This window comes from Calonectris borealis, chromosome 4 (assembly GCF_964195595.1).
Source record: "Calonectris borealis chromosome 4, bCalBor7.hap1.2, whole genome shotgun sequence".
Classification (NCBI taxonomy): domain Eukaryota; kingdom Metazoa; phylum Chordata; class Aves; order Procellariiformes; family Procellariidae; genus Calonectris; species Calonectris borealis.
In genome coordinates this window covers 45,013,875-45,040,466 of record NC_134315.1, presented here as the reverse complement: position 1 = coordinate 45,040,466, position 26,592 = coordinate 45,013,875, and the positions used below count along the sequence as shown (strand labels likewise).

Genomic DNA, 26,592 nt, shown 5'->3' with positions numbered 1-26,592 from the left:
ACAATTCATGCTGTTAGGGAGAAAAGAAGTCAGAGGGGTGGCACTTCTGTGATCCTAAATCTGAACAGTGGTCTTGGTAAGAGAAAACAACGTGTCAGGGAGTCTCTGTACATCCAAGTCTTCAAAATGCGTAGAGCAAGTTTGCGTTTGCATTGTCACAACTCCAAAGCTAATGTGACGTGCTGTGATAGGCGTCTCCCAAAGTTTTCTAGCAGTAAGAAAGAGAGTTGAAGGCTCCAAGAAGTGCTCTGAAGGTGCCTTTGCACATGGTTGCATTTGTGTAACCCTGGAATTAAACTGGGCGGAGAAGCTTCTGAACCCAGTTGGCTTTGAAAGGTGGTAAGGACTGGGTGAGCTGACCTTTGGTTCTTGCTACGGAGAAACACATCAAATAATCCAGGACTGACAGTCAGGACACTGAAAGGTAACAAGTATAGGTGAATATAGATAAATAGATATATAAGTATTTATATATAGTAGTTGCATTTTCATGTCTGAGTTTCAGATGCTGGATGAGTTTCCAAGCTGGTGTATCACCAAGTCTCAGTGAAGATGTTCTCCTAGAAGACATTATTTCCGTTATCTTCTTGGTCGGAACTAGACAACCCATAATTTAGGAAAATATCCATAGGATCACAAAGGATTGTTAACAAATCTTCCTAAAAGTTGATTCCATATAAATTGGTGATGGAAGGGGATGTTACACAGGTTCACCCTTTTAGATTAGAAGATCAGGGTAAAACATGTATTAACTATTGGGGACAAGATTCTGTTTGTAGAAGGATGAATTGGATGTGTAATTTTCAAACTTTTCAAAATTTTGAACCTCTCAAAATTTTCCAGTGAGGCTTTTTGTCCTTCAAAAATAATAAAAAAACCTGCTATGGAAGTTGCTCTTTAGCGTTTAGCCTTTTGCTTTTATCAGCTGTCCTTTACAGCCTGTTTCGACGCAGTCTAAACACCCATGCCTATAAAAACTGGTTGAAAAAACAGATGGCTTCAGAAGTCCTGTAGAATCTGCGGTCTAGAAGAGACTGTGATGTATTAATATATTGTGAATGGTTCCTCACAAGAGCATTCCCATTCAACATAATGGGATGTGCTCTCTAAGTAAGTATTCTCAGTAACAGAAAGGAAGTCTTGCTTTGTCCTTTGCTGTCTGTGATGCAGCAAAGCTACCTTACAGATGATGAGCAAGCTACCTTACAGATGGCTGTTCATCGTTTTCCCTGTGAGGCCAATCAAACACATTTGTGTTATTCTGCAGTAGTACTATCTGAATCTTTCACGGAGCACTCCGTCTGTTCCTGCAGGTTTTTGCCAGTGGGTTAACTCGGCGGGACTGCATGAATGCCGTGCAGAATAAAAGTATTTCACCAAATACAATAAAAAAGCAATGTAGAAATGGTGCCCCGGGATTCTTCCAGTGCTTTTCTCCATCGGGACATCGAGATCGGTTGATGAAAACGGCTTCACCGGCTTCCGCAGGGCCGCGCAGGCACCGCCGCTCTCCGCGGGGAGCTCTCGCTCCTCCCGCCGCCGCCCGCGGAGACGGGCGGAGCGGCCGCTCCCGCCCCCCCCCCTCCGCCCGCCCCCCGCTCCCTCCCCCGTCCCTCCCGCCGGGGCCGGCGGCAGCTGCGCGGCCGCAGGCGGCGGGCAGGCGGGCGGGATGGCGGTGCGGGCGCTGCTGGCGCTCTGCGGGGTGCTGGCTGCCTGCCGGGCGGCGGCGGCGGCGGAGCCGGGGGCGGGGGTCGCCAGCCGGCGGCGGCGGCTGAGCGCCGAGGAGGGCATCTCCTTCGAGTACCACCGCTACGCCGAGCTGCGGGAGGCGCTGGTGGCCGTGTGGCTGCAGTGCCCCGCCATCAGCAGGATCTACACGGTGGGGCGCAGCGCCGAGGGCCGAGAGCTCCTGGTCATCGAGGTCTCCGACCGCCCCGGCGAGCATGAGCCCGGTAAGCGGGGTGGGGGCGGCGGGCGGCCCCCGGTGGCGCCCGCGCCGGGGCGGGGCGGAGCGGGGCCGCTGCCGGGGCTGCTGCGCGGAGCCCGGGGTGCGGCGGCAGCGGGCAGACGCTGTCCCCAAAATACCGGCTGGAGTAGCGGCACCGGCTGCCGGCGGACGCCTGCTCTTCGCGCAGAGCGTCCGTGTGTCTCTGTCGTTGGATCTAGCGCCCCGTTAAAGAGAGAAACGCGCTAAAATCGCGATGAAGCGTCGGAACATGCAGCAGCGACAGGGAGTGAAGGTGCTCCCCTCTGCTCTGCAGGAGGCACCTGGCGCAGATGTGGGAAAGGAGAGGCGTTGGCCTCCCGGCCACGACCCAAACTCTCGGGGAAGGGGCATTAGGTATGACTGTGCCTGCCTGAGCTGTGTAACGCGGCCAGGCTGCCTGCGGAAACCGCGCTACCGCGTCACGCTGCAGGCGTTTTCACAGGCGTCTCGGGATATGTGGTTATGTGTACCTGGGGTCCCCTTTTTTATAAGGGGGGATGCGATTGACACTGCGCATTTGTTTTACACCTACAAGGGTGCATTTTTCATCGTTTCCGATTTCAGAATTGATAGTATCACTTATGTCTATATGTGAAAAGGCGTAATCTTGAAAGCTGCTCAGTACCTGAGGCCCAACCACAAGCCACCTGCAGTCGTGTCTTCACGTTTCCCTCGGTAGGTTACAGAACAGGCCTGGAAGTAGGTGATTTTTAGGTGGAGATGTGGATTCTGTGGGTCTCTGGGGATTTGGTTTATACAATTAGTGCTTAATGTTCTGCTTTATGACCTCAATATAACCTTGCTTTGCATCCTCAAGGGACTTACATTTTTACTGACTGCATTAGGGCTACTGATAAAACTTAGAGGTCATAGGATATTGGACGTCAGGAAGATAGAAGAGGAAGGCAGGGTAGTAAAGCCTTGTCTTGAAATGAAAAATGTAGGAATTGCAGTGAAATTAGAAAAATTTCTGTGTGGTATGTTGCCATTTGATATGAAGGGTGATCCTGAAGCTAAGAATGGCTATTGCCACTATGCAATTTGCACGCTAGAATGGTACGGTACGCAGTTATTGTTGTGACTTTGTGTTACTGTCTGGGGCCAGTCGCTACAGCACATTTATTTGGCGCTTCTGTCAAGCCAGCTGAAACAGGGACAAAAAGAGCACTCTGTGCAGTCCGAGGTGGGGCCGTGGCTCTTCTAGAGACACGTTGCTTCTCCTGTTGGTGTCAGTGATGTGAGAAAGGGTTTGTCACTGAGCCCAAGCAAAAGAGAATCGAACTTTATATCAATGAGCGATAACAAACCGCAAAAAAGAAAACTTCCTATGGATTGCATCCACATATAAGCTACAGTGAATGTCAAGCATTTCCTAGAACATGCTCAGTCCCTCACAAAGGGAGCCCTATAGACGAAAATGCCACATGTCCAAATCACATGTCAGGGAATGTGATGAGTCCTGGCAATCTTTAGTGGTGGATGCTGAAAACGCTGGGTTTTTTGCAGAGGATTAATCCTGGTTAACGAGAGCAAATCCATTGTTTGATTTAAATCCTCAGTTTCATTCTGCGAGCATTTCTCACAAAGTGGAGAGCTGCTGCAGCTTTCGCTGTCTGCAGTGGCACATGAGAGAAACTCAGGCTCTTTTTAGGAAGGGCAACGAGCCAGAGCCCATACCTATTTACGGTTGTGCTCCTTGAAATAATTGTAAAGGCACTGTTAACAGCCCTGCTTCTTTGTTACAGAGCCTAAGCACCTAAATATTATGCTAATGGTTGCATTAGAGGTGTTTTCTTCTTAATAATGTGCCCTTTCTTCTACTATGTAGTAAAAGGTAGCGCTGTTTATTTTTCTATGTGAGCTTTTTTAAGCTGTGCAGTAAAAGAAGTGGAGCCTTGTACCAGCCTTGGCAGGAAATAGGAGGCAGCTCTTACCTGAGGGGGGATCTCGCTCCCTTTGAGCATCCACGTTTGATTCCCCGCGCAGGAACAGGAATAAGGATATTTTGTGTGATTAAAGCTTGCAAGATCGGGACCTGATTTATCATCATCTAATGTTGAAAAATGATAGAGAGTTTCACAGACACACACATAGTTATTTTTTCTTTTTTCACAACGGGCTAAGAAATTGTTATTCCTCAACAAAACCTGTTCCTACAAGATATCCTGAGTGTCACAGGGTTTATTTTAAAATAGATATAAGTATAAACAAAATACATGCTATGGCTCATAGGTTTACATTCTGTAGAGAGCTTCATGCTTCTAGAAGCTGGGTGAGTATGCAGGGATGATACCTGAATTATCTAGTGAGCCGCTGTGAAAACAAATGAAAATGTTTCTGTTCACTTAGTGAGCAAGCTGATGACAAAATAAATCGGGAAAGCATCAGCAAAGCATCAATAACAACTCTTTGTACTGAGTAAAGAAGCTTTATACTGAGTAAATCAAATACTGCACATACATGCATACATTGCATAATCATGCATATTGCATGGCCACGCAGTATTGTGTGAATGCATTTGATTGCATGTAAGCATAAAAATCAACTTTGATTTATATCAGCTATTTTTGAAAATAAATTTGTAATATATGTGCAATATTTGAAAAAAATGCATGAGAGAAGTAGGAAAATTTTAGAAACGTGCTTTAGACTGCCAAAGCAACTGGAACAAATCCTTAGTGAACGAAGCAACTGGAACGAATCATTAAGGCCTCACTTTTGCTGGGGTAAATATACATTATGAGGATTTTTTTTTTTTTAAAGTCCTGATGCTGCATTGGAAACCAGAATGACTGTATATGAGCCAGTCTGGTTTCTTGCATGAGCATACAAAGTGTCTTGGCAAACTGTGGAAACCCAGATTAGTCACTGGGAAGATGAGCACGGCCTCCACTGAGCTCTTCCCAGAGCCCTGCTAAATGCCAGAAGCGTGAGACTGCCTCAAGTTTCTGATCCTACGTTAAATAACTCAGAGAATGCGCTGCCTTCTCTGCAAACTTGAACACCACGCTACCTGTGCTTCCCTTCTGGTTCGTGCCAGAGTTTGTTCTAATACTTTGCATTTTTTTTTTTTGTGGCAGCAGTTTCTGTAGGCTGGTACTGCACCCGTATGGGGGATTAGAGCCTGCAATCGCTGATGGAAAAGAAGCCCTTGAATGAGGAGAAGCAAAACCTGGAGCTGAAGATACTTGAACAAACAGGCTTATACAGAGGCAGCTGTTCCCTGCAGATAACCTTTGAATCGATGGGGACTAGACAGTTAAGGCAGAGGAAGGCTTGAATGAGACTACATCAGTGGTTAGTAGAAGGTGTTGTATGAACCGTGACTGGAAGCGATCAAAATGTTTTGGAGTAGCTTTGATTATGTGAGAAGATACAAATTTGTCTCTGTGCTTGCCAAAAATTGGCAAAATTGACAGAAGGTGGCAGACAGCGAGGTGAGAGAAAGCGAGGAGAAAGAGCTTGTGGGAAGTTGATGATGCACCAAGGAGAAACGGGACAGTTGACAGTAAAGCACAGATTATTTCTGGGACAAACTAAACAATATTTTGCCTTAATTCAGGTGCAGGAGAATACTGACTACTCCTGAGAGAGGAAATAGGCTCTTGCTTTGGGTATCTGATGTTCTGTTGAACAAACACCCAATGGATGCTGATCTCTTGAGGCTTTTTTTATTACCATAACTAAGCTCATTTGGGGCATAAGTTTGTATTCTTTAATAGCAATGAAATATATTTAGAATTGATTAATGCCAAAAGCAGTTCCTCCACCGTTAATGTTCAGCCACTCCTTTAGGCATGCTGCCACTTCTGGCTCATTTGCGCCATTGATTTCGGTGGTGCAAGACCAGTCTCCTCCATTACCACTTCACTTTGAATGTGAAAAAGAAACATTTTGACACTTTCAAGATTCCTAGGGTTTTTTTTTTCTTTACATGAAAAAATTGCAGATAAAAATTTCTCTCAACTCCTACTTTCTTTTTATAAATTACTAAGATTTTTATAGAGGTTATTTTTCAGCATTTAGTTTTGTGAAGAAATCCTCAAAGTAAGGCTTATTAATTAACTGTTATGTGTGTTACAGATACAGGCTCTGAAAATTACTTTGGCATCAAATGTAGGGGAGAGGGGATGGATGAAAATACAGATTTTGTTACAACAAAGTGATCTGCAAATTCGTGACATTTTCATCAAATTGTTCATGCTAGAGAAAAGGAAACAGAAATCCTGAAAATAACAGAATAATGGCATTTTGGAAACAAAATATTTCATGTTTTTTCAAAGCAGCATTTGATTTAGAAGTTTTCTTCAATGTTAATGATTTTATTGTTCATCCTTCTCCCCACAAGCATCTTTAAAAATACTTCAAATAGAAGGAAAAGGTTTATTTGTAGTTGAGCGAGACATCTGATTGTCTAGAAAATGACAGACTTTGGACTTTTCAGTTTCGAACAACAAGAGGACATTGTGAGCCGGCGAGGCCGGAGCACACCGCGCGTGAGGTGAGCAGCACAGTTGTGACCGGGAGCGTTCGCGGGAGCCCGCGGGTGCGACTTCAGGCGATGTTACGAGGTGCAGCTCAGCTACATTAATCCTTGGACCCGTGGCTTTATCAAAGACCCCGCTTGGCACGGTGAGGAAACTGGCTGGGTGGGTCAGTGCTGGCACTGAGCCTAAATAAGCTGCTTGACTTCCCAAATTGCAGCCCCTGTGCTGGCCCCCCCCAAAGTCACCCAATGTGAGGCTCGCAGCTTCTCACGCTCCAGCCCTGCAGCGCTGGAGCCGTTTCGTCCTGCAAAAACATAATTAGAGGGTGGCTAAAAGAGAAGTGAAAATCCCGCCTCTGCTGTATATTAATGAATGGGGAAGTCCAAGATCTGTCTGCTAACACAGAAACCGTACCTAGGGTTTTTTCTGTCGTCGAAGCGCTCCCTCGTTCAGCTGTGGCACCAGCCATCTGAGCTAATGCTTTCTGTGATAAGAAATTGTGGTAAGTAAAGCCGGCAAATTCACAGGGAAAAAAACCCGTTGCTCGTAATGTTTGTATTTCACTGTTGCACAAACCCCGTTTTTTAATATTTTTTAAATGATTGTAATTTAAATGACTCTGCAGCCATTCCAGAGAACCGCGAGCAAGTGCTGCTCTTTGAAAAAGAGAAGGAGCAGCAGCAAGAAGGAACAAACGTGTTGGAGGCTGCCGTGATTTCAGCCCAGCGTGGGCGGGAACCTGCCGCGCCGCCTGAGCGCGGCCGCCCGGGTAGGGGGAGACCCCTCGGTGTCACCTGTGGGCCCTACGGGCTGCCCCGCCGCAGTCGGGCGAGCGCAGGGTGTGGGCGGGCGGCCGGGCATTTCAGCAGTGGTGACGTTAGAAAGCACGCAGCTTGTCTCTTGGTTACGGTGATGTCATCAGATGCGGCCATTCTAATTTTATCACTTACAATTAGTTGCACTTGATTTTGTAAAGCTTCTTTTCCTTACGCTTGGAATTTGCAAGTAAAAATCTTGTGAGCTCTTTGATGGGCCCTACTAATACTTCCCAATTTTGCAGAGCATTAATACAAATTGTATACGGCAAGAGCTTGTAATTAAATCTCGATATTAGAGAGCAGAGCTAATTTTTGCATGCTCGAGGTTTAAGCAAATGCCAGTTTTTATCAATGGCCTCTTGTTTGGTACTCCCTTTCTGGAGGGAGGTGTTGAAGGATACGGGGCTGGTCGCTGGTGAACGCGGGTGCACTGAGTTCATATCCATCCAGCTGCACTGCGTAAAGGTGGGGGCTGTAAAGGGGTGGATATAAGCAAAACACTTTGTATCAGGAGAACAGGAGATGCTGTGCTGACCACGTTAAGCCATCACGCTTTTCTGTCAGCTGTGGTTCAGCTTCTCCCCTCCTCTCACGGCTTACGTTTGCAATCCTCCTGAAAGGCAGGTGTACCTTTGGGCACCAACGCGCACCCACAGCGCCAAACCGAGAGTGTGAGCGGGGCAGCTGCTGGTGTCTCTGCAGGGATGTATGAAACAAAACGCAGAATAAAACATGGTTGAACCTGTTATTCACATAGCCGCCTGCATTTGGTTTTTTCTTCCCTTTGCGCATCAGGGAACAGATTTTCCTTTCAGAGCTTGTGAGGATGTTCTGGCTTTCCCATCAAACACCGCCGGGGACACGCTACCGGCTCGCCTTCTGGGAGTGCCAATCTGGGGCTGGTTGTACCTCGCTCGTTCTGCAGAAGACTGAGAGACTGTAATTAACCTTCCAGCGAAATTCCTTATGGGCTGTAGTGCCACTTAGGGTAGTCCCCCTGGAGTCTCCCAGCCAGGGTTTGGCCGGGGGTGGTCCCTGGCAGCACAACTTTAATGCTGCCTGCGTTCAGAGTGGGATGTCCAGTGCCCTTTGCAGATTCTGTGGGTTGCAGAGGTCTCGGGAGGGCTGTAGGATTTGCCAGCAATAATATGGCTGGCTGTACGTGCTGAGCGAGTTTCTTAAAAGCACCTGTTTTCTCTTTAAGAGTCTTGAATAACTTTATATTTTTTTAGGATGGACTTGGTAACACTCAGTTTTTTGAAAATAGATTTTTCTTCTTTAATATTTTCTTTCTTAAATAAATAATTTTTCTGAGTTCATCCTACCTTCCTATCTCAGTTTTAATATTCAGCTAAAAATGTGCTCACAGAACTGGTGAAAGTCAAGGAGATGGAGGCACATTTATAGATCACATTTGCAGCTCGTTGTTAATGCCATTCACGTTCCCATTGAAGTCAATGGAAATTCACCGTAAGTGTGGTTAGGCAGCTGTGCTGGGCAGTCTCTGCAGTGTTTCCTAGAGATATAATACCCTTACTCCAAATTGCTTCACTGGCTGAGGTATTTAAAGACTTCCCTTTTTGTTAGATCATTTAAAAAAGGGTTAAGAGAGGCTGTGTGCTACCTGTGAAAACGCTATAGATCCCAGCTACTGCATCTCAGAAGTTTCTCTTTTATTTGCTGGAATAACACAAAGGGCGACCAAGCTGTGGTAAAAAAGGGCTGTAATCATTAAGAATAAACATGACTCTGTAGAAGGCAGTTGTTTTATTTTTCAGGCTTAAAATTAGTCTGAGTATGCAGAGCATTCAGAGTTTGTCGGTCTGACCCAGGCTGGTTTTGACAATCCCACTCCTTTGGAAAGAGTTGATTACTTTAATTTCTTTTAAAGAGAAGAGTTGTCATCGCCTCCCACGTCTGCAGAATGCCTTAACAGTTTCCAATGAAAACAGGAGGTGAGCCTGTTTTGTTGTTGGTTGGGATTAAAGGGATGTTTTATTATGGTGACATTAACGTGAACTCCAGAGAATTAATGAGAAATATATAAAGCACAGTCATTTCCTAAGATTTCGTGAGACGTTTTGTTAAAGGCAGTAAATTGTAATCATGTGATTTATCAAAAAATGACCTTCCTATTATATTAATTCTTAATTTACTTTATTCAGGAGAAACTGTTATTTTTCTATAATTGACTTATCAATATCTCAAGCCTTTAAATTACACAGAGGGTGAAAATTGCAAGACAGGTCTTTCTATTTCATAATAAACACATATTTTTGGTTGTAGCAATGGAGTTGCTACTAGGCTCAGCCAATAATTTAGTATTAAAACTAATTTAGAATTAATTCTGTGTTCATTCCACCTAATTTTTGTTTTCAAATGTGGTACATGATTTAGAAGCCTACATGCTATAATCTCTCTTTGCTGATTAGCAGGTAGACCTCTTGGCTGGGCTGCAGTGCCCTCTGAAAACATCTGTTTTCTCTACTGACTCTAAGAGGAGCCGACACTGGGCAGGCTTCTAACTTGGGAACATGTGCAAGAGCTTATGGTTAAGACCTGAATCCCAGCCTTCGTATGTCATCATCTAAAGTACCTTGTTGTGCTTTATATGCTTGCTTTGTGAAACATACTATTTATGAACCCCATCTGATCTTTTCTCAGCATATTAATTTATATCGTTAAGTCTTCATACCTATTTAATTCATTTTCCTCCTAAAAAAAAAAGTCCTATGTCACGTCTTTTTTTGGTCTACATTTTCTTTTTAAACAAAAGTCTCATGCATATATTGCCACAGACTCACGCTTATTTTTTTCCCATTGAGTTGGGAATTAAACTGGAAAGAAGGTTTGTAGCTGAATTCTCTTAAAATGTTGTGGAATCACGGAAGAGTGAAAACTGCAGTGTGTACTTTAAGGCTTCTGGGTCGGTTATTTAAAATAATGGGTAGAATCAGGAGCAGTGGAGTAAAGGATGTATACTTCACATACTTCATTTTGGAGTAAGTTGCAAATCAAAAGCCAGGGTTCAGTGAATTCAGTGGCATCAGAATGTTATGTTGGAAGCTTACGTTCTTGTATGCTGAGGCTAAATGAAGACACCAAGGGTCTTTGTAGTTAAAAGGTTGGGAAAAAAAAAATCCCTATCAGTAAAATAGTAGCAGGGTAGGGAGGTTTGATTTTCAGTGTGACATGAATCTGAGCTCTCCTGGCTGCCGAAGATCTGCACGTGTTAGCTCAGGTTTAAGGGTGAAAGCTGGTGCTGTATGGGGAGTGGGTTAGGAGCTCTGCAGAACAACAGTGCTGGAGAAAGCCGCTTGACTTGCTGGATTTGGGATTTTGGAATCGGAGTTCTGCCATATTATGAAGAAATGATGGTATGTACCGTGACATGATAGCTGTGGCCCTGAAGCTGTCACCTTGCTTACTCCTTTCAGGTGCACGGTAGGGGATGAGGACACTAGACTAAAAGTGCGGTCTTGGTCCATAGTGCCCTTCCCTTTGGAGTGGAGGTTTCTTGCAGTGTGGTAATTTTGTGCTAGCTGAATCAGCACCGGACACATCTTCCCATGACAGCAGCAGGTAACAGGGTGATTGTCAGAGGGGTTTGGTTCAATACGAAGGCAAACGTTAGAAACATGTCTGTGTAGCTACGATGGCCAGGTGAGAGAAAATCTCGAATCATAAACCCGTGGTTGGCAGTTCGAAGGCAGTAAACATTTGTTTTTAATTAATTCTTTTTCCGAAGTGAGACATTTATAACTGTATAAGCTAGTAGCTGCTTCCTGGTAGTTGTTCATACCGAATTATGAGCAAAACCTGACATCCTTGTTTACTCACAAATTAAGTCCCATGGAGCAAGCTGAGATAGTCATTCTTTCTGTGGAGCAGTTCATGACCATGGCGCGTCAGATGCCTGATTTAGAACCAAAGAAAGATGCTGCTCTGGCTGCAGAGCCTGCCTACAGCGAGAACAGCCATTGTATGCCATTTTGAATACTTAGGTGTGGATCTGCCTTAAAGCCAAGTGGAAAGAATTGTTTGATCAGGTGGGACATCCGACTGGCCAAGGTTTAATGAGCTGTTTTCTTGGCAAAGGCATCCTTGCTGGTATACCAATCTAATGATCCAGTAGATTTTTTTGGTATCGAGAAAGTGTGAGGTTTCTAGCTGCAAGACACGTCATTTGAATGTCCTTTTACTTTTGTGTCCCTTAAAGTAAAGGGAGCCCACGGTGTGATTGTCTTTCGGTTACACATTACTATCCTTCACTGTTATGAACGGTGTACTCCTTGCACGTTTATCATGCAAAATAAACCTTTTTTTCCTATGCTAGACTGAATGTTTTGTAGTCTTGGCTGGGTCTGCATTTTGGCTTATTGCACAAAAAGCACAGTTTTAGAACTACAAGCAAAATCGGGGTGAGTCTACACCCTAAATACACACTTTTTACACATGTAAAAGGTCGTTACTTCAAAGGGAACTTTATGGCTATGGTAAGCTGACTCTCCATGTGAGATTTTCAACTGATATAAACGAGACAGGGTTTAATTTCTCCTTCCGCCCAGCTGCTGAGCATCCACAGATCAAACTGAAGTCACCGGGAGCTGTACATCTGAATCTTTGTCATAAGCAGGAGGCTTATAAATCCTAATGCTCAACCCAACTTGCATGTGTGCCCTTAAAAAAGAGGGCTAAATGTGACTTCGGTTCTGTAATAGCCTGCAGTTAAGGAATGACTGATCAAAGTTTATGCCTTTCTGAATGAAATTTCTTCTTTCTTTTTGGTGACATCAGTATGTAGTGGGATGGAGAGAAGAAGAAATCTGTGGGGTTGGGAAGTCGGCTATCACGTGTCTAAACTTTAAACATTATAGTTGTAGGAAGTTGTTTCACAGAGAGGAAAAGTGGTTTTTTGATAAAGGATGACTGACTTCTTTCCTGGTTCTGCTGTGTATTTCTCGTCTTTTTGGATAAGAACATCCTCTCCCTGTGCCTCAGGTTCTCATCTATGTGCCTAGGTTCTCATCTTCCATGCTGCAGGTCAGCGTATGGCTATGCCATGTACCCAGTCTATTTATATACTTGATAGATGACATGTGGTTCAGCATTTGATCTACCTTTAAGATGCGGTTCCTACCTGCTTCCTGCCAGATTTTTCCTAGTAGCAAATAGCCCCAATATTTGTGCTGACTTAGCTATGCTAATGGGCATGGGTGAGGAGGAGTCAAGAGTTTCTCTCCCTGTTTACCTGCTGCAGATACACAATTTTTTTTTTTTTTTGTTTAAAAATCTGCCTTGATAGCAGAGGAGTATGAAGAAGGTTCCAATTCTCCCTTTTCTTCCAGTGCTGGTAGGCAGAGTCACAACAGAGATACCTCTATTTCCAGGTTTCAAGGTTTCCATGTGTTACAGTTAGGGGAACAAATCCATGGTGGAAATAAATAGTACAAATCTTCAGAGGAAACCTTACAGTACAAATCTTTAGTGGAAAAGTCTATAAATAAACAGAAACAGAGGAGCATCTGTTCCTTGATACTCCATGGAGCAGCTGATAAAAAGAAATTCTGTATTATAACGGTAGCCAGTACAAAGTGAAAAACTACCTGGCAGCGGAAGACCCCCTGAATCGAGAAGTTTAAGAGCCAACAAGCTCATCTGACTTGAAAATTGAAGAATTGTCTGAAATAGATGTTGCCATGGAGACAGAGAGGCTTAGCAGCCTGAGACTGATTTCATTGGTCTGCTGCTAGCACAAGTTGCTTGTTTGAGTAGCATTAATATGTTGTCTCATGCTGCTTTATATGCTGAGACCATCTGGCATTAGTGGTATTTAAAGGTGCAGTTCTGCTATGGGAAGAGTTGGCCAACATGGTTTGATTTATGCTTGTAAGGCGAGTTACGAGAGTTCAGAGGTCTTTGAAAAGCTGCCTCGTGCACTAAAAATATTCTGCAAAGTCACAGCCTGTACGGAGATGAAGTGGGGCTTTGGGAAGCGCCACGGGGAATTTCAGAAGTTTGTTTCATACTCAGTCAGCTCACATTTAAAGTATTCACTGCACAAACATGCACTTTTGCATGTTTCTTCAGGTGTGTATGTGGAGGCAGCCACGTTTCTCTTTTCAAAAATAAGCCTTTTCACTGTACACTGCGAAGCTGCTTGGGAGCGACAGCTCCACCACCTTCAACAAGCATGAGATCGTATTGCTGATTGCATTGCATATTAAGGAAAAGTATGTCATAGAGTTAAATGAACAAAATAGAGCCCCTCCAGGTTACTTCAGAGTCCATGCTTTCAAGAAGAAATATTTTCTTTTAGTTTGACTATATACCATTGAAAACATATTTTGTAGCAAAGTATTTGATAAGAAAGACAGTTTGTAGAGACTAAGATAAACCTTATCTTTGATCCATTTATAGCTGTGAGTCTTCATCTGCTTTTCTTAATACCACTCTGGAGTGGGAGTTGTCTTCCAAAGGAGCTTATATGATGGCCCTGACATTGCTCAGACACTTGTAAATTGTCACTCTTTTTTTCTTTGATAATTATTATCACGATACTTAATTCTCAAGAGTTTTTCTTGAACAGAGCTGGACGGTTAAAGGGTGACCAAATAATAGCCAGAAAATGTTCCTGTCTGAGCTTATGAGTTCAGCATAGAGGTCTGTCTGTGGCTGAGCGTCATAGGAAAAGTGGCTGGAGCGAAAACTAGCTGGAGGCTTTGTTCTCCTGGACAGACGTAAAACTATTTGAAGTTAAATCTTGATAATAAACACCGTAAAAGCGTAGGAATGGAAGCATTTTTACTTTCTCAAGTTACCGATGTTCTGAAGTTACTGGTGAAAAGCATTCATAATGGTGTTCTGCAGCTGTGTAAGACTTGTCCACAGATATTGACGTGATATTCATTGGATATTGGTGGTGTACTGTGTAGTACAGTAATAAAATGAAATGAGGACTTGGGATCTATTTCACAAATCTTTAGGTTTTAAGCTTTTATTCTGGAGCTCCAACTTTGATGCCAAAATAAATTCTTCACATAATTTCACTCCAAGTGCAAGACCCAAGAAATATATAGCTGTGGATGTTCTAGCTCCTTTAAATAGTTTTAGAATGATTATACTTGATGCTTAATGTTTTTACAGCTTAGTTCTGTTTTAACTCTGTCAGAATGAATATAGGGCACATGAAGAAAGCCAAGTAACTTATCTCCGCAGCCCACTCTCAAGCCCCAGTTCCTTGTTTGCAAATCAGTTCGCTCCCTGGGTTTTTCTTGAAGCCGGTCATCCAGTTCTCTCTGAGACAAAGCTTGAGTGCAGTTTTGGGGATCAATTCACTCCAAGACCCACCTCGCAGTGATACGGACAGGACTGCATGCTGCTGTTACCCCTGCGCAGTCTTCCAGCGTTACCTCGTCATGTCTCACAGCATCGCATACATCTGCCTACTCTGACAACACACCCAGGGTATGCCACACACTTTCACAGTGTTGTGCTATTAAAATCAGCCTGAGAGGCTGTGACACAGCCCTCACGTGATTGCAGGCACTTTGAACTAGATAAACCCACAAGTAGTTACTTCTTAAAGACACGTGGTGGGGCCCATCGTAGCCTTGTCCAACCGTGGGGATGATCAGAAGGGACTAGCCTGGAGGAGCGAGGGTGTAAGCCACCAATGCCACTTGGTGAGAAGTCTCCTGGGTGCCCGTAGCAATGTAGGCATAGCCATAATTATTGGTTTCCAGTTTTATAATCAGAAGTTATAGTTTCTTGAAAATTATTTATACTTAAACGCATAATTTCTGAAGCCGGCTATTTTGGCCAGATGCTACTTCATGCCTTGGCAGTATTTGGTTTGTTTCAGTTCTCCAGATACTGAAATTTGACATATCAATATTTATAGTCTGGGAATGAACTTTTTTTCCCCCTTCATTCCATTAATTTCCAAGGATGGAATGCCACTTCCATTCTTGCTGCATTTCCATAGCGCTTAAATGAGCCTACTGCAGCTGATTAAACTATTCACAGGTTATTTCACTGTCAGGAAGGATGATCGAATTGAGAAACAATACCAACTGGAATAGTGTTTGGGCTACTTAACGTTATACTGAGTTGCAAAGACTGATGACTTGGACTGTCTGAAATCGAAATAGTTGCAACTAGGCTTTCTTGTCTGGAGTGTCTAACACAATTCTTTAAATTTAATGTTAATGTGAAGTGGAATGAACGTAGATCAATTTATCATCTATTTTGTGATCTATTTTACTGGTAGCCCTGAAAACTAATGATATGGAAATGTGCATTTGAAATAACCAGCCATAAATGGCTAATGACAAATTCTTCTCTCCATACCATTACAGTAGATATGTAGATCCAATAGATCTATTTTAACAATACATTTTCTATATTCACTGGGTTACTTTAATTAATTTCATATTACGGGGGCAATTTCAGAAACCTGTTGTTAGAAACAGCTGACTCATCAGAAGGTGAAATGTCTCCGGTACAAAGAATCAATAAAAGGCTCCAGAAATGCTCTGCTTAAATGTAAACAGAGCTGCTTTAGATTTATGCTTCCTAAGCTTTGTCCCAGGTAAATTGCACCTTTGGATAGCATTCCAGTGCTGTTCCAGTAATCCCAGTGAAATCACTATATAAGGTCAGTCTGGAGGGCATAGGTATTACTCTAAGACGTGACAAAGATTTAGTGCCCGTCTGTACCTCTGACTTCCTCTGCAGCTTTGAGAAAGGTATTTGTTCTGCCTGTACCTCAGTTCACCTCTGGGACCCTGGAGCAATAGTGCTTGCACAGCTGGCAGGAATCTGGGAGGCAGAATCCTCTGATGTCTGTGTTGCCCAAATACCACAGAAATTGGAGATATTAGTGCAATCCAATCAATTTTTCATTTTCTGCTTCCTAGGAACTGAAAGGATTAGGATAATCTAAACCAAAAATATGAATTTGACATGGCCAGAGGAGGTGGAGACTCCTGTTGCAGGTCCTGCTTAAGGGTTCTTTAGTGTCCTCTTTAAAGACTGGTGGCATTGTCTTCTGCTCTTATTCATCTGCTCTGTAAGTACTGGCTAGAACAGAGCATGGTGTCTCTATAAGTTCCTTATTCACTTTGTAGCAATATTTCCTTTAAATTGCTTTAAATATATATCACAGATCTCATGTTTTTTTTCCAGGATAAAGTAGATTGGTGTGAGGCAGGACCTTGAGCATCATTCTACTAACCAGAGTTAGGAAGAGAGCTGTATTTTGCAAAGGGCAGGTAAGCATCCAGAGCTGAACAACTTACAATTTGCTTATTGCTGGTGCCTGTCATCTGGGAGCACTTCCCAGACTATTTCTATTAAAATTAATTGCATGGACATTGAGTTAGATAGACCTTACCCTATTGCTGGTATAAAAAATGTAGGTTGAAACCTTTATGAGCTCCCAGTTCTAATTTAAACTCATTGCATCCTGGAAAGCTGTGAACGGCATATATTTTTTTTGATACAGGGATTCATTTAAAACATTTTTCTCTTTCCTTTCTTCCTCCTCCTCTCTTTTCACTATCTTTTTTTTTTTTTCATCAGTTGTTTTTCTGTTTTTTTTGTCACTGCAGTTGTCTTTTAGAAGCAACCTCTCAAAATACAGCAAAGGTAAAACAGAGGAGAGGAAACAGAAGAGAGTAAAGAAAATGTGGTTTTGCTGGAGATTCTGTAGACTTTCAGTTTTCTCCAGCCTTAAGGCTGCATTATTACTGTATATCAAGATTATCTATCTAGAAGGAAGCTGTAGCTGTAATTTACAACAAGAACATGGCACATTAGTCAGCAGTCCGTTTTTAACATTGTGGTTTAGAGCAGAACTTGCCCTTTCTGTAGGAGGATCTCCAGCAGAATCTCAGGAAAATTGAAGCAGCTGTGGCTGTAAAAGGAAATGTACATTAAAAATGCCAGGGAGAAACCACAGGCAAGGATTCTCCTATGCCATTTATAGCTCTGTGATTAAGTGTCCCTTTCAAAGCTTTGAACAGAGATAGAAATCACGTTTACATTTAGATACATAAAAGGAATAGACAAATAATGACATCAGTGGTTCAGCTGATGGTGAGATGATTGCTGCAGTCTGGGGGATCTGTCATTGCAATTAGTGTCTGAATAGAAACCTCTGAGAATAAAAGCATGGGAGTACAAGAGACAGTAAGTGTACAGGGTCTTACCTAGCGTACAGGAGTGGAAGGAAGAAAATGAAATATTGTGATAATTTCACCACTAATATTTTTACAGAAGAATGGTGATTTGGTTATTGAGATTTTCATGAGCAGACTCAACAGGAGTGTGGATCAAACTCTTCCCTCCGATTGCTTTAGGTGAGGCATAGGTTGATTTCAATGCAGTCCTCTTCTGTTACTTTCCGTTTGGTTGCCCTTTGTTACTCTCTGTTGTTTAAAAAACTATTGAGATTAATGCAGCATAATTTCTCTTTGTGTTTACTTGGCAAATTGGGTAGCATATTTAATTTTTGAAACAGGTTGCCAGAAGTGCACTAAGTGCATTTCAAGAAATGTATGTCAAGAGTTATTTCTTCCAGCTTTCCCATTAACTGGTTTATAGTGATGAATGCAACTTCCAGTAAAACAGTCAAAATTAAATAGCATGAAAATCTATATGGGTTTCAGTTCTGCACACAGTGAAGTCCATTGAAGCCTTGCCAGTGACATAAAGAGATCCAGAGTTTAACGTATTGCCTACACTGTTAAGTACTATGGAAGCGAGACAAGAGGGTGGGCTATATGTGCCTTCATAAGCCATTATTAATAATATGAAATAACTTATAATAGGTTAAAATTGTACATAATTGCATGTGCATATTCATGCGTACATGTACGTTTTATATCAAAAATCTTCCAAAAGTCCTTGTAGAAAAGAAAAATTCAAATTTCTCAACCTTTGGCTGTGTAGAGCTATCTGTTTCTTGGGGGCTGTAGCAGAAGCTTATCAGTGTGGAAGTGAAGGCGCACCGGTCAGTGGGGTAATTGCTGAGCTGAACTTTAAAGCTCACTGAATACTCAAGAGGAGAAAGTAAATTTCAAGATTGAAAAATCTTATGCTAGTCCTTATCTTAGATAGGATTCCACATTAAAAACTAGATACTTGGTAAACTTTCCAGCCCTTCATATTCATGCTGCAATTACCTTTTCATAAAGCAATGACATTAAATGCAAAAAGAAGCATGGTAAATACTCCATTTTAACATTCTTAAAATAGCACTGATGGCATTCATTGGCCACAGCAGTGAAGTCTCATGGAGACTTCTGAAGTATTATAGAATCATTTAGTTTGGAAAAGACTCTTAACATCATCAAGTTCAACCGTAAACCTAGCACTGCCAAGTCCACCACTGAACCATGTCCCTAAGCGCCACATCTACACGTCTTTTAAATACCTCCAGGGATGGTGACTCAACCACTTCCCTGGGCAGCCTGTTCCAGTGCTTGACAACCCTTTTGGTGAAGAATTTTTTCCTAATACCCATTCTAAACCTCCCCTGGCACATCTGGAGGCTGTTTCCTCTCGTCTTATCTTTTCTTACTTGGGAAAAGAGACCAACACCCACCTCGCTACAACCTCCTTTCAGGTAGCTGTAGAGAGCAATCAGATCTCCCCTCAGCCTCCTTTTCTCCAGGCTAACCAACCCCAGTTCCCTCAGCTGCTCGTCATAGGACTTGTTCTCTAGACCCTTCACCAGCTTCGTTGCTCTTTGATGGGCAGGGCAGGCCAAGAAGGCAGCCAGTGGTTTTGAGACTTTGTTAATTCTTCTGTTTGATAAGCAAATGAATCCCAGATCATCTGAAGATAATATACGGATACAAATTAGCACACAATTATGCTTGATCTTGTGTTGTAAGTTGTTTTGTATCGTTAGCAGTGTGCAGAGTTTAATAACAGAGACATGAAGCCCATGCTCTTCCCTTGTTACTAGTCAGTGATATAGCTAATTTGTGACGTTCTGCCTTTCCTGATGTTATTAGCAAAGTTTTAGTGGTCTGCAGTGTGTGCAAAACTGATTTCTGATTGATTTTCTTTCCTGTTTCCTTGGCTATCCCTAGTAGCAATTATAATTTCAGACTATTTCAGAAAACAGTCTGTCTTCCTAAGCTCTAGGGGGAATAAATAAAAAAAAACCAAACACCAGAAACAAACAAGCAAGAAATCCTTTCCAAAGCTACTTTTTATTTTCAAAGCCTTACAAAACAAAAATATATTTTTTGGACTTTGAAATGTCAAAAATCACAAGTCTTGTCTCTTTTATTTGTATTCCCTGATTTCCTGGATCAGTCAAGACTCTGTGTTGGGAGTGGTCATAATTCTCCAGTGGCAAGGTTTCACCTTGAAGAAAGAGATTTTTTTTCTAATATAGTTTGGTTAAATAAGTTTTAATAAGAATGAATAATCATGTAAAATTACCCAACTACTAATCAGGGTTTTAAGCATGAAAGTATAGTTGAAATTCAAGTCTCAGTTTGCCATTCTTGGTACATCAAAATTTTCCACTTGTTTATTAAGTCTTTTTGCAGAAGATTTCCTGGCGTATGTTGACCCATCCTTCAAAACTTCAAGCATTATTATATGTTATAGAAAAAGATCTTTTGAACTTTGTGGCAACTCTATGAAAGTTACAGTGTGCTCAGGGGAGGTTTCTCAGGTCAGCCTTCTTGCTCGACTTGCAAGAGTGAGGCCAGTATCCGTAACACTGAGACACAGTGGTCCTGTCTCAGCAGAGGATCAAGGCAAACCACAATACCATTGGTAGGTGGCAGAATGAAAGATACCCCCAGAAAACAGAATTTCAAATGTTCACATTGGGCTCAAAAGCCTTTAAGATCTACTAAGCCTAAACTGTGTTCAAGTCAAGAGCTTGCTTTGTTTGCAATGCCGTAATTTCAAAGGGGAAAAACATAAATAACTTTAAAAAGGAAGTAGTCTTAGAGAATGGGAACAAAAATATCAAAGGGAACTTTCTAAAACTTTCTCATGTATTGAAGGGGTAAGAGCAGATAGGTTAAAGGCATATGGTGCATCTTGAATACTGTTTTATTTATTTCTCTACAAATAGAGAAAAGAAATAAAAGAATCTACCTAATGTTAAAGTCTGTGAAAGCTCTTTAGATAAAAAGAAACAAAATTCTCCCAAGAGTGTTAGTGTGTTGCTATGTGAACAATTATAATGCAGTAGCAGAAAATGTTTACTGAGTGCCCACTATTCTAGGCAGGATTTTCTGTAGGCTATATCAAAAGGGAAAGAAGTGTTTTGATGCCAGTTAAAAAGATCTGTCCGTGTTGTGAGATTTGTTCAGTCGTGTTTACTCTGAAGGGTTATGGCAAGCCTATTTACCAAGACTTGAACAGACTCTAAAACTGCTGAAGAGTTAAGAAGACATTCAAGGACAATTTCATTATTTTTAATTATTGATATATGGGTAATATATACGTGCAAAGGACAAATTTATTCAGAAAAGAGATGCACAGACCCATCCCTTCGTAGGGTGCCTACCAAGTAACTAAGAGTGCCGTTGTACCAGAAAGTGTACTTACACTTTGTTTAGTCAAGTGATTGAATCCAATGGTGTTGATGAAAATATGTTAGTAGAGGTTTTCCTCTATGTTAGAGGAAATAGAGCTTTTCCTGAGGGTGTGTCGTGGTTTAACCCCAGCCGGCCACTGAGCACCACACAGCTGCTCGCTCACCCCCCCCCCCCCACAATGGGATGGGGGAGAGAATCAGAAGGGTAAAAGTGAGAAAACTCGTGGGTTGAGATAAAGACAGTTTAATAGGGAAAGCAAAAGCCACGGGCGCAAGCAAAGCAAACCAAAGAATTCATTCACTACTTCCCATCGGCAGGCAGGTGTTCAGCCATCTCCAGGAAAGCAGGGCTCCATCACACGTAACGGTTACTTGGGAAGACAAATGCCATCACGCCGAACATCCCCCCCCTTCCTTCTTCTTCCCCCAGCTTTATATACTGAGCATGACGTCATATGGTATGGGATACCCCATTGGCCAGTTTGGGTCAGCTGTCCTGGCCATGCTCCCTCCCAGCTTCTTGTGCACCTGGCAGAGCATGGGAAGCTGAAAAGTCCTTGACGAGAGTAAACACTACTTAGCAACAACTAAAACATCGGTGTGTTATCAACATTCTTCTCATCCTAAATCCAAAACACAGCCCTATACCAACTACTAGGAAGAAAATTAACTCTATCCCAGCCGAAACCAGGACAGGGTGTTTTGAGCTGACTAGGATTTTTGGGTGCTTATTTGTATTGCTAGCCTGTGCTTGAACCTGCATCTCCATCATTGTCACCCACTTAGGTAGGTTAAACTTGTCCATGCTGCTGTCACACCTCCATTTACAAGATTTCCTCATGCAGTATGGGTGTTGAAACTGAAATCTGGAGAGAGGAACAGGATAAACAACCCCTTCATTAAGGCAGCATCACAGAATTTTTAACAAGGAGAGATACAACTTTATTATGTTTCCTAATAATCTGGAGGTTGGCACCCTCGGAAAGAGAGGATCTTTAACAACGTGAGGGATTCATTCCCAATGGGATTGGAGGTATTGTAACATACAGGTATTCTGTGCAAATAAATTTTCTTTGTTGAAACGTCTTGCTTTGTCAATGCTGATGGCATTACTGAAGTGCTGTTTTTAGACTTTCCTTGATATTTTTCTGTGAAATAATGTCCCTAGCTGATATCACAAAGATGATGTTGACTGTTCTCATTGTCTTGATGCTGCCACTATGTTATGAAACTTCTTAAATGGCATTTTTTTCACATTTCCCTAATAATTAAAATAAATATAATTTATTAAAGTAGTCAAATGGAATATAATTATACTTACTATGATTTAGTTCATGTTTTCTTTCTTCAGGAAAACTTTGGAAATTAGTATAAAACCTAACTATAATTTTAAAGGTTTTTCTCTGTTCCTTCCTTCTCTACATTGTTACTGTGTTGTTTTTTTGGTGTTGGTTTTTTTTTGTAATCAGAAGTCTGGAAGGAAATTCCTGACCTTTTGATTTTTCCCATGTAAGTGCTGAACTGCATTTGACATGTCAACTCATAATCTTGTCATAATGTCATAACTATGGTTTCAAACCTGTGTCTCTGTGGGATTTCCTCAGGAACCAGGAATCATAAGCCGTGTTTGTAGATACACTCTATGGTATTACATTTCACTGATAAATGGAATGCAAGCAATGAATTAAGAAGTGTTTTTAGTTAATTATTAAGCATTATCATTTTTAGAATGATCAGAAGAGAAAGAACTGGGCAAAACTCTTCATAATTCTAGTAAAAGTGAAATCACAGTATACATGATTTTTTTTATTAATTTGACTTTTGAGAGTGATCTGTAATTGAAACATAATTTTGGTCCATATTGTGGACTTTTCCATACTTTTTCCTTAATTCGAATTTATTCTACTTATAACAAAGATGGATGCATTGTTGCTGGGTAGTAAAGTCAACACAACAGTGGAAAAATGAGCTGGCTTTTGTACAATTATGCAAGAGTTTTTTCAGGGGTAAGAATACTGTGATGATGGATATAATGTAAAAATGTAAGAGAAGAAGGTTGAAAATGGTTCAGAAAGAGCAATGTGTAGCTTTAAAGCACTAAGCCTTAAGAGGTATCAGCTAGAATAATTTCACCTTTTGATACATAAAGTGAGACAATGCATGTCCCATCATTGTCCCAATGCATGCGATGTTCCATCAGTTCCTAGCGCTTGAAAAAAACCCCAACATTATGGTCCTCTGGGAGGCTAAGCACTAGTTATACTTTACCACTTGCCAAGACCATAAAGGGAATAAATGTAAGTAGTTTGGCAGTAACTTGGGAGACATATCTGCTGCTGTCTTGGGTGTCCAACAGGTCTCCAATGAATAGATGCTAATTACTGTGCCAAATGGAATATTTTTCAGGGTGAACGGATTGAAGCCAAAGGGTAGGGATTAGGATTAAGCAGTGGTGAGGTCACAAATGGAGACTACTTTTCAGTGTGGAATACCGAATCAGAGAGAAAGTAATGAACTGTGTAAACTTAGTAGTGAGGAGATGGTTTATGAGAAGAAGGTGAAAGCATGAAATAAGAAAATAGTCATGTAAAAAAAGATGGGAAAAACATTGAGTAATATTCAAGTTAGGAAATAAAATCACAAAAACAAGTATGAGCAAATTCCTGGAAGTGTTCCCTCCCCGTTCGTTCTTAAGCCGATGCCTGTCGGTCTTGTTAGGAATGTGGCATGATAAGCCAATGAAAACTTCCCCCCGCCTTTTTTTTTCCTTCTGATTACCAGCATAACAATTCTTGGCAGCTTTAGGTGACGTGAAAACAGCAGGATGCTCCGGGTGGTGTGATCTCGCAGGGTGAATGATGGTGGAAAGCTGGTGCCGTGGTCGCTAGGTTATGACGAGGTCATGGAAACATTAACTTTGTGGCCCGGTGCTGCCTGTCACCGAGCCTGAGCGCGGCACTCGGACTGGGCCGGCCAGTGTCCCACCCCCAGGAACGTGCCACGCTGAGGCACTGCCCGTCTGAGGGCCATGCCTCCAGGTTGCTCAGCACCTGGCACCTCTCTTTCTCTGTTTGAGTGCAGGCTGCTGCTGGGTTTGCACCTTCTGCCTGTTGTCCTCCCTCTTTTTGGGTCCCGTCCAGTGCAACTTCCCTCTTCCTCCCCCTTCAATTTCTTCAAAGTACTTCTTTGCCATTCTCAAAAATATCAGCTTGAATCATGGAATGGCCTTCCGGGTAAGTGACGGAATTCCCAAGTGCTGTTTTCCAGCCGCTGTGATGCTGTGAGACTACTCCCTTCGCTCACTTACAAGCCTTGCAGCGGAATTGCACTCACACCTTTCAGAGGCTGACATGGTATGTTATTTCTTATTTCATCTTATTGTCTGCCTGGGGTAGCTTATCCTGGTCTTGTATTCTTCTCTATAATTGTCTTTATTAATCGACCTCTTATGGCAGCTTAGCTTAACTCTCCCTGAAGTCCACAATAACTTCTGAAATATTTTGACTTGGTGGAAGAAGTCCAGTGTGATTATCTTCTGCGTTGTATTTTAACTTCAGGAAATCCTGGCCTCCCGTTCCCCAAACTGAAGGACATGTAAGTGCTACAGGAGCACGGCAGCATTTGTATTTCCACAGAGGAAAATATTAGCATATATTAAATGTTTTCTTTATTTTAAGAGTTTTTTTAAAAGTATGTTAGTTGCTTCTCCTCTAAATTAATAGTTTAAATATGCCTCTCTTTCTCCTCCATTTCTGACATTCAGTAAAAGGATAAGACATTAAAAACCCACAAGTGTTTCTGAAAGAAGATGAGTGCTTGGAAGTTCTTGGAAGAAACATACTTTGTCTTAATGCAACACCATATACATACGAAATGGTTGACGAAAATAATTATAATACCATAGCCTTAAAATTTTTAAAGGAGAAAAAGCATATTTTTCCATACCTGCTTCAAGCCTGTTATGATATGAAATGAAGTTTGTGTGTACTGCAATGTAAAGTAGGATTTATAGCACTGTGTAAATCTTGATAGGATGCTTTTGGCATGCTGAGCTGTCCCACACTTGCTTCATTGCTTTGTGGATAGTTTCTGCAATATACAGATCCAGTGGAGAGATTTGAGGGCAAATTAGGCATAGTACATTAAGCATGGAGATAACAAGTCATAGATTCTCTTCCATCTTTGCTTTTCTGGTAGATAACCATATATACTGTAGGCCATGTATGCATAAATTTTGTCTTCTGTCTGCTGTATGTCAGTGTTCATTACTCTAAAAAGTGAAGGTATAGTGCAATTCCTCTTGAAGGCAATTGAAGTGCACCATGTCATGGAGAGCAGAATAGATCCCAAATCCCATACCTAGCCTCCCCTGCATAGCAGGGGACAAAGTTGTCAGGATCCTTAAATGCCTGTTGCTAGCATGGCAGTGTAGCAACATGCATTGAATAGGCCCTTTTAAGAAGAAGTGGCGTTTAGCTTGATCTGCTACCAAGTATTCTGCTTCCAGAATAATTCTGTGAAATTACCTACATCAGGGTTTGTGTAACAAACAAACAAACAAACAACCCCCTCAAAAAAAAAAAGCATTAAGAATTTGTGCCAGCAAAGTGTGGCAGGTTCAATAACCAGTATCCCCAGGCACAGAAGATTGATGCCAAAGGAAAATCTAAATTTCCCACATTTGACAGAAGAATACATCTAACATAGAAAATGTGCTCTGAGGGGAATCTGTCTTGCATCTTCAGTGCTCTGAAATGTACAGTGTCGCTGAGGAGACACAGTTTTCAGAGTGAATTATTTATGGAAGACACATCTGTGTTACATGGCTCATTAGACCGGTAGTGTGCTGCTTCTGTGGTTTGCTGCCACCCAAACTCAACTGTGTCCATCATCTTTACGTCTGTTATTCTTTTATAACTGATAACTAGTTGCAGTCAGATCTCGGAGTAGTAGAGCAATCCCATACCACAAAACTGAAAGGGTAAAAACACCGAACTAAACCATAACAAGAAACCCGGCATGGCAAACTTCCGAAGAGCAAAAGCCACTTTCTATATGAAGTAATACAGCTAGCACCACATGTAATGAAGAAAACATTAAAAAATGGGAAATGTTACTTGCCCAGGTCTTATCCACATACTTCTTACATATGTGCTTATACGTTTGAAGTGTGGTGGTTTTGCACTTTCAAGCATCTGGCCCTTCCTTTTATTAAAAAGTGGGTACTGAAGTTAAAATCAATCAGTCACTATTGTGAACCAGTATTTCTGTGCAAGCTCTTCTCTAAACTTAGTTCAGGCCACTTTTCTGCTCACTGTCAGAAACAGGTTTAAGTGCAGTATTGAGCTGGAGTCTGATTACTTCTGGCAATGATCCTTCCTTAATTTGTAGGCAATTTGGTGCAGGATTTGAAGTCACCTGGTTTGACACTGTTTTGTCAAATCTCAGATGTGCTAAAACATTTCCATTTTCTGTAGAATGTTAATTTTTTTCATGAATTAATGTTTCCAGCCCTTCAAAAAGCCAGAACTGCTTTTTTTGCAGACTCGACCAGTAACCGTTACAGACTCTAATTTCCATATTAAGAAAGATGTGACTCTGAACTCTCCTAATAAATTTGAATATTGGCTTTTACTCTCTTACTGATGAATTTAACAGGCAGATTCGGTTTAAAAATAAAAGTGTTGTGGCATGGACCTTCTCCTTTGACAGGTGCTTGGA

General features: G+C 41.9%; 1 protein-coding gene across 2 annotated transcripts in view; it reads left to right on the top strand.

Annotated features, from left to right (window-relative positions):
* Positions 1-1,647: 1,647 nt before the first annotated feature.
* CPE (carboxypeptidase E) overlaps positions 1,648-26,592 on the top strand; it is a 60,276-nt gene continuing 35,331 nt past the window's right edge. Inside the window, exon 1 of one of the 2 annotated variants that reach the window (XM_075149383.1) lies at positions 1,648-1,952. In XM_075149383.1, the coding sequence (XP_075005484.1) occupies positions 1,670-1,952 (283 nt within the window). In that variant the 5' untranslated portion in view covers positions 1,648-1,669. Of the gene's footprint in view, positions 1,953-6,532; positions 6,977-26,592 lie in introns of those variants that run through there. The other variant, XM_075149384.1, reaches the window with a different exon arrangement.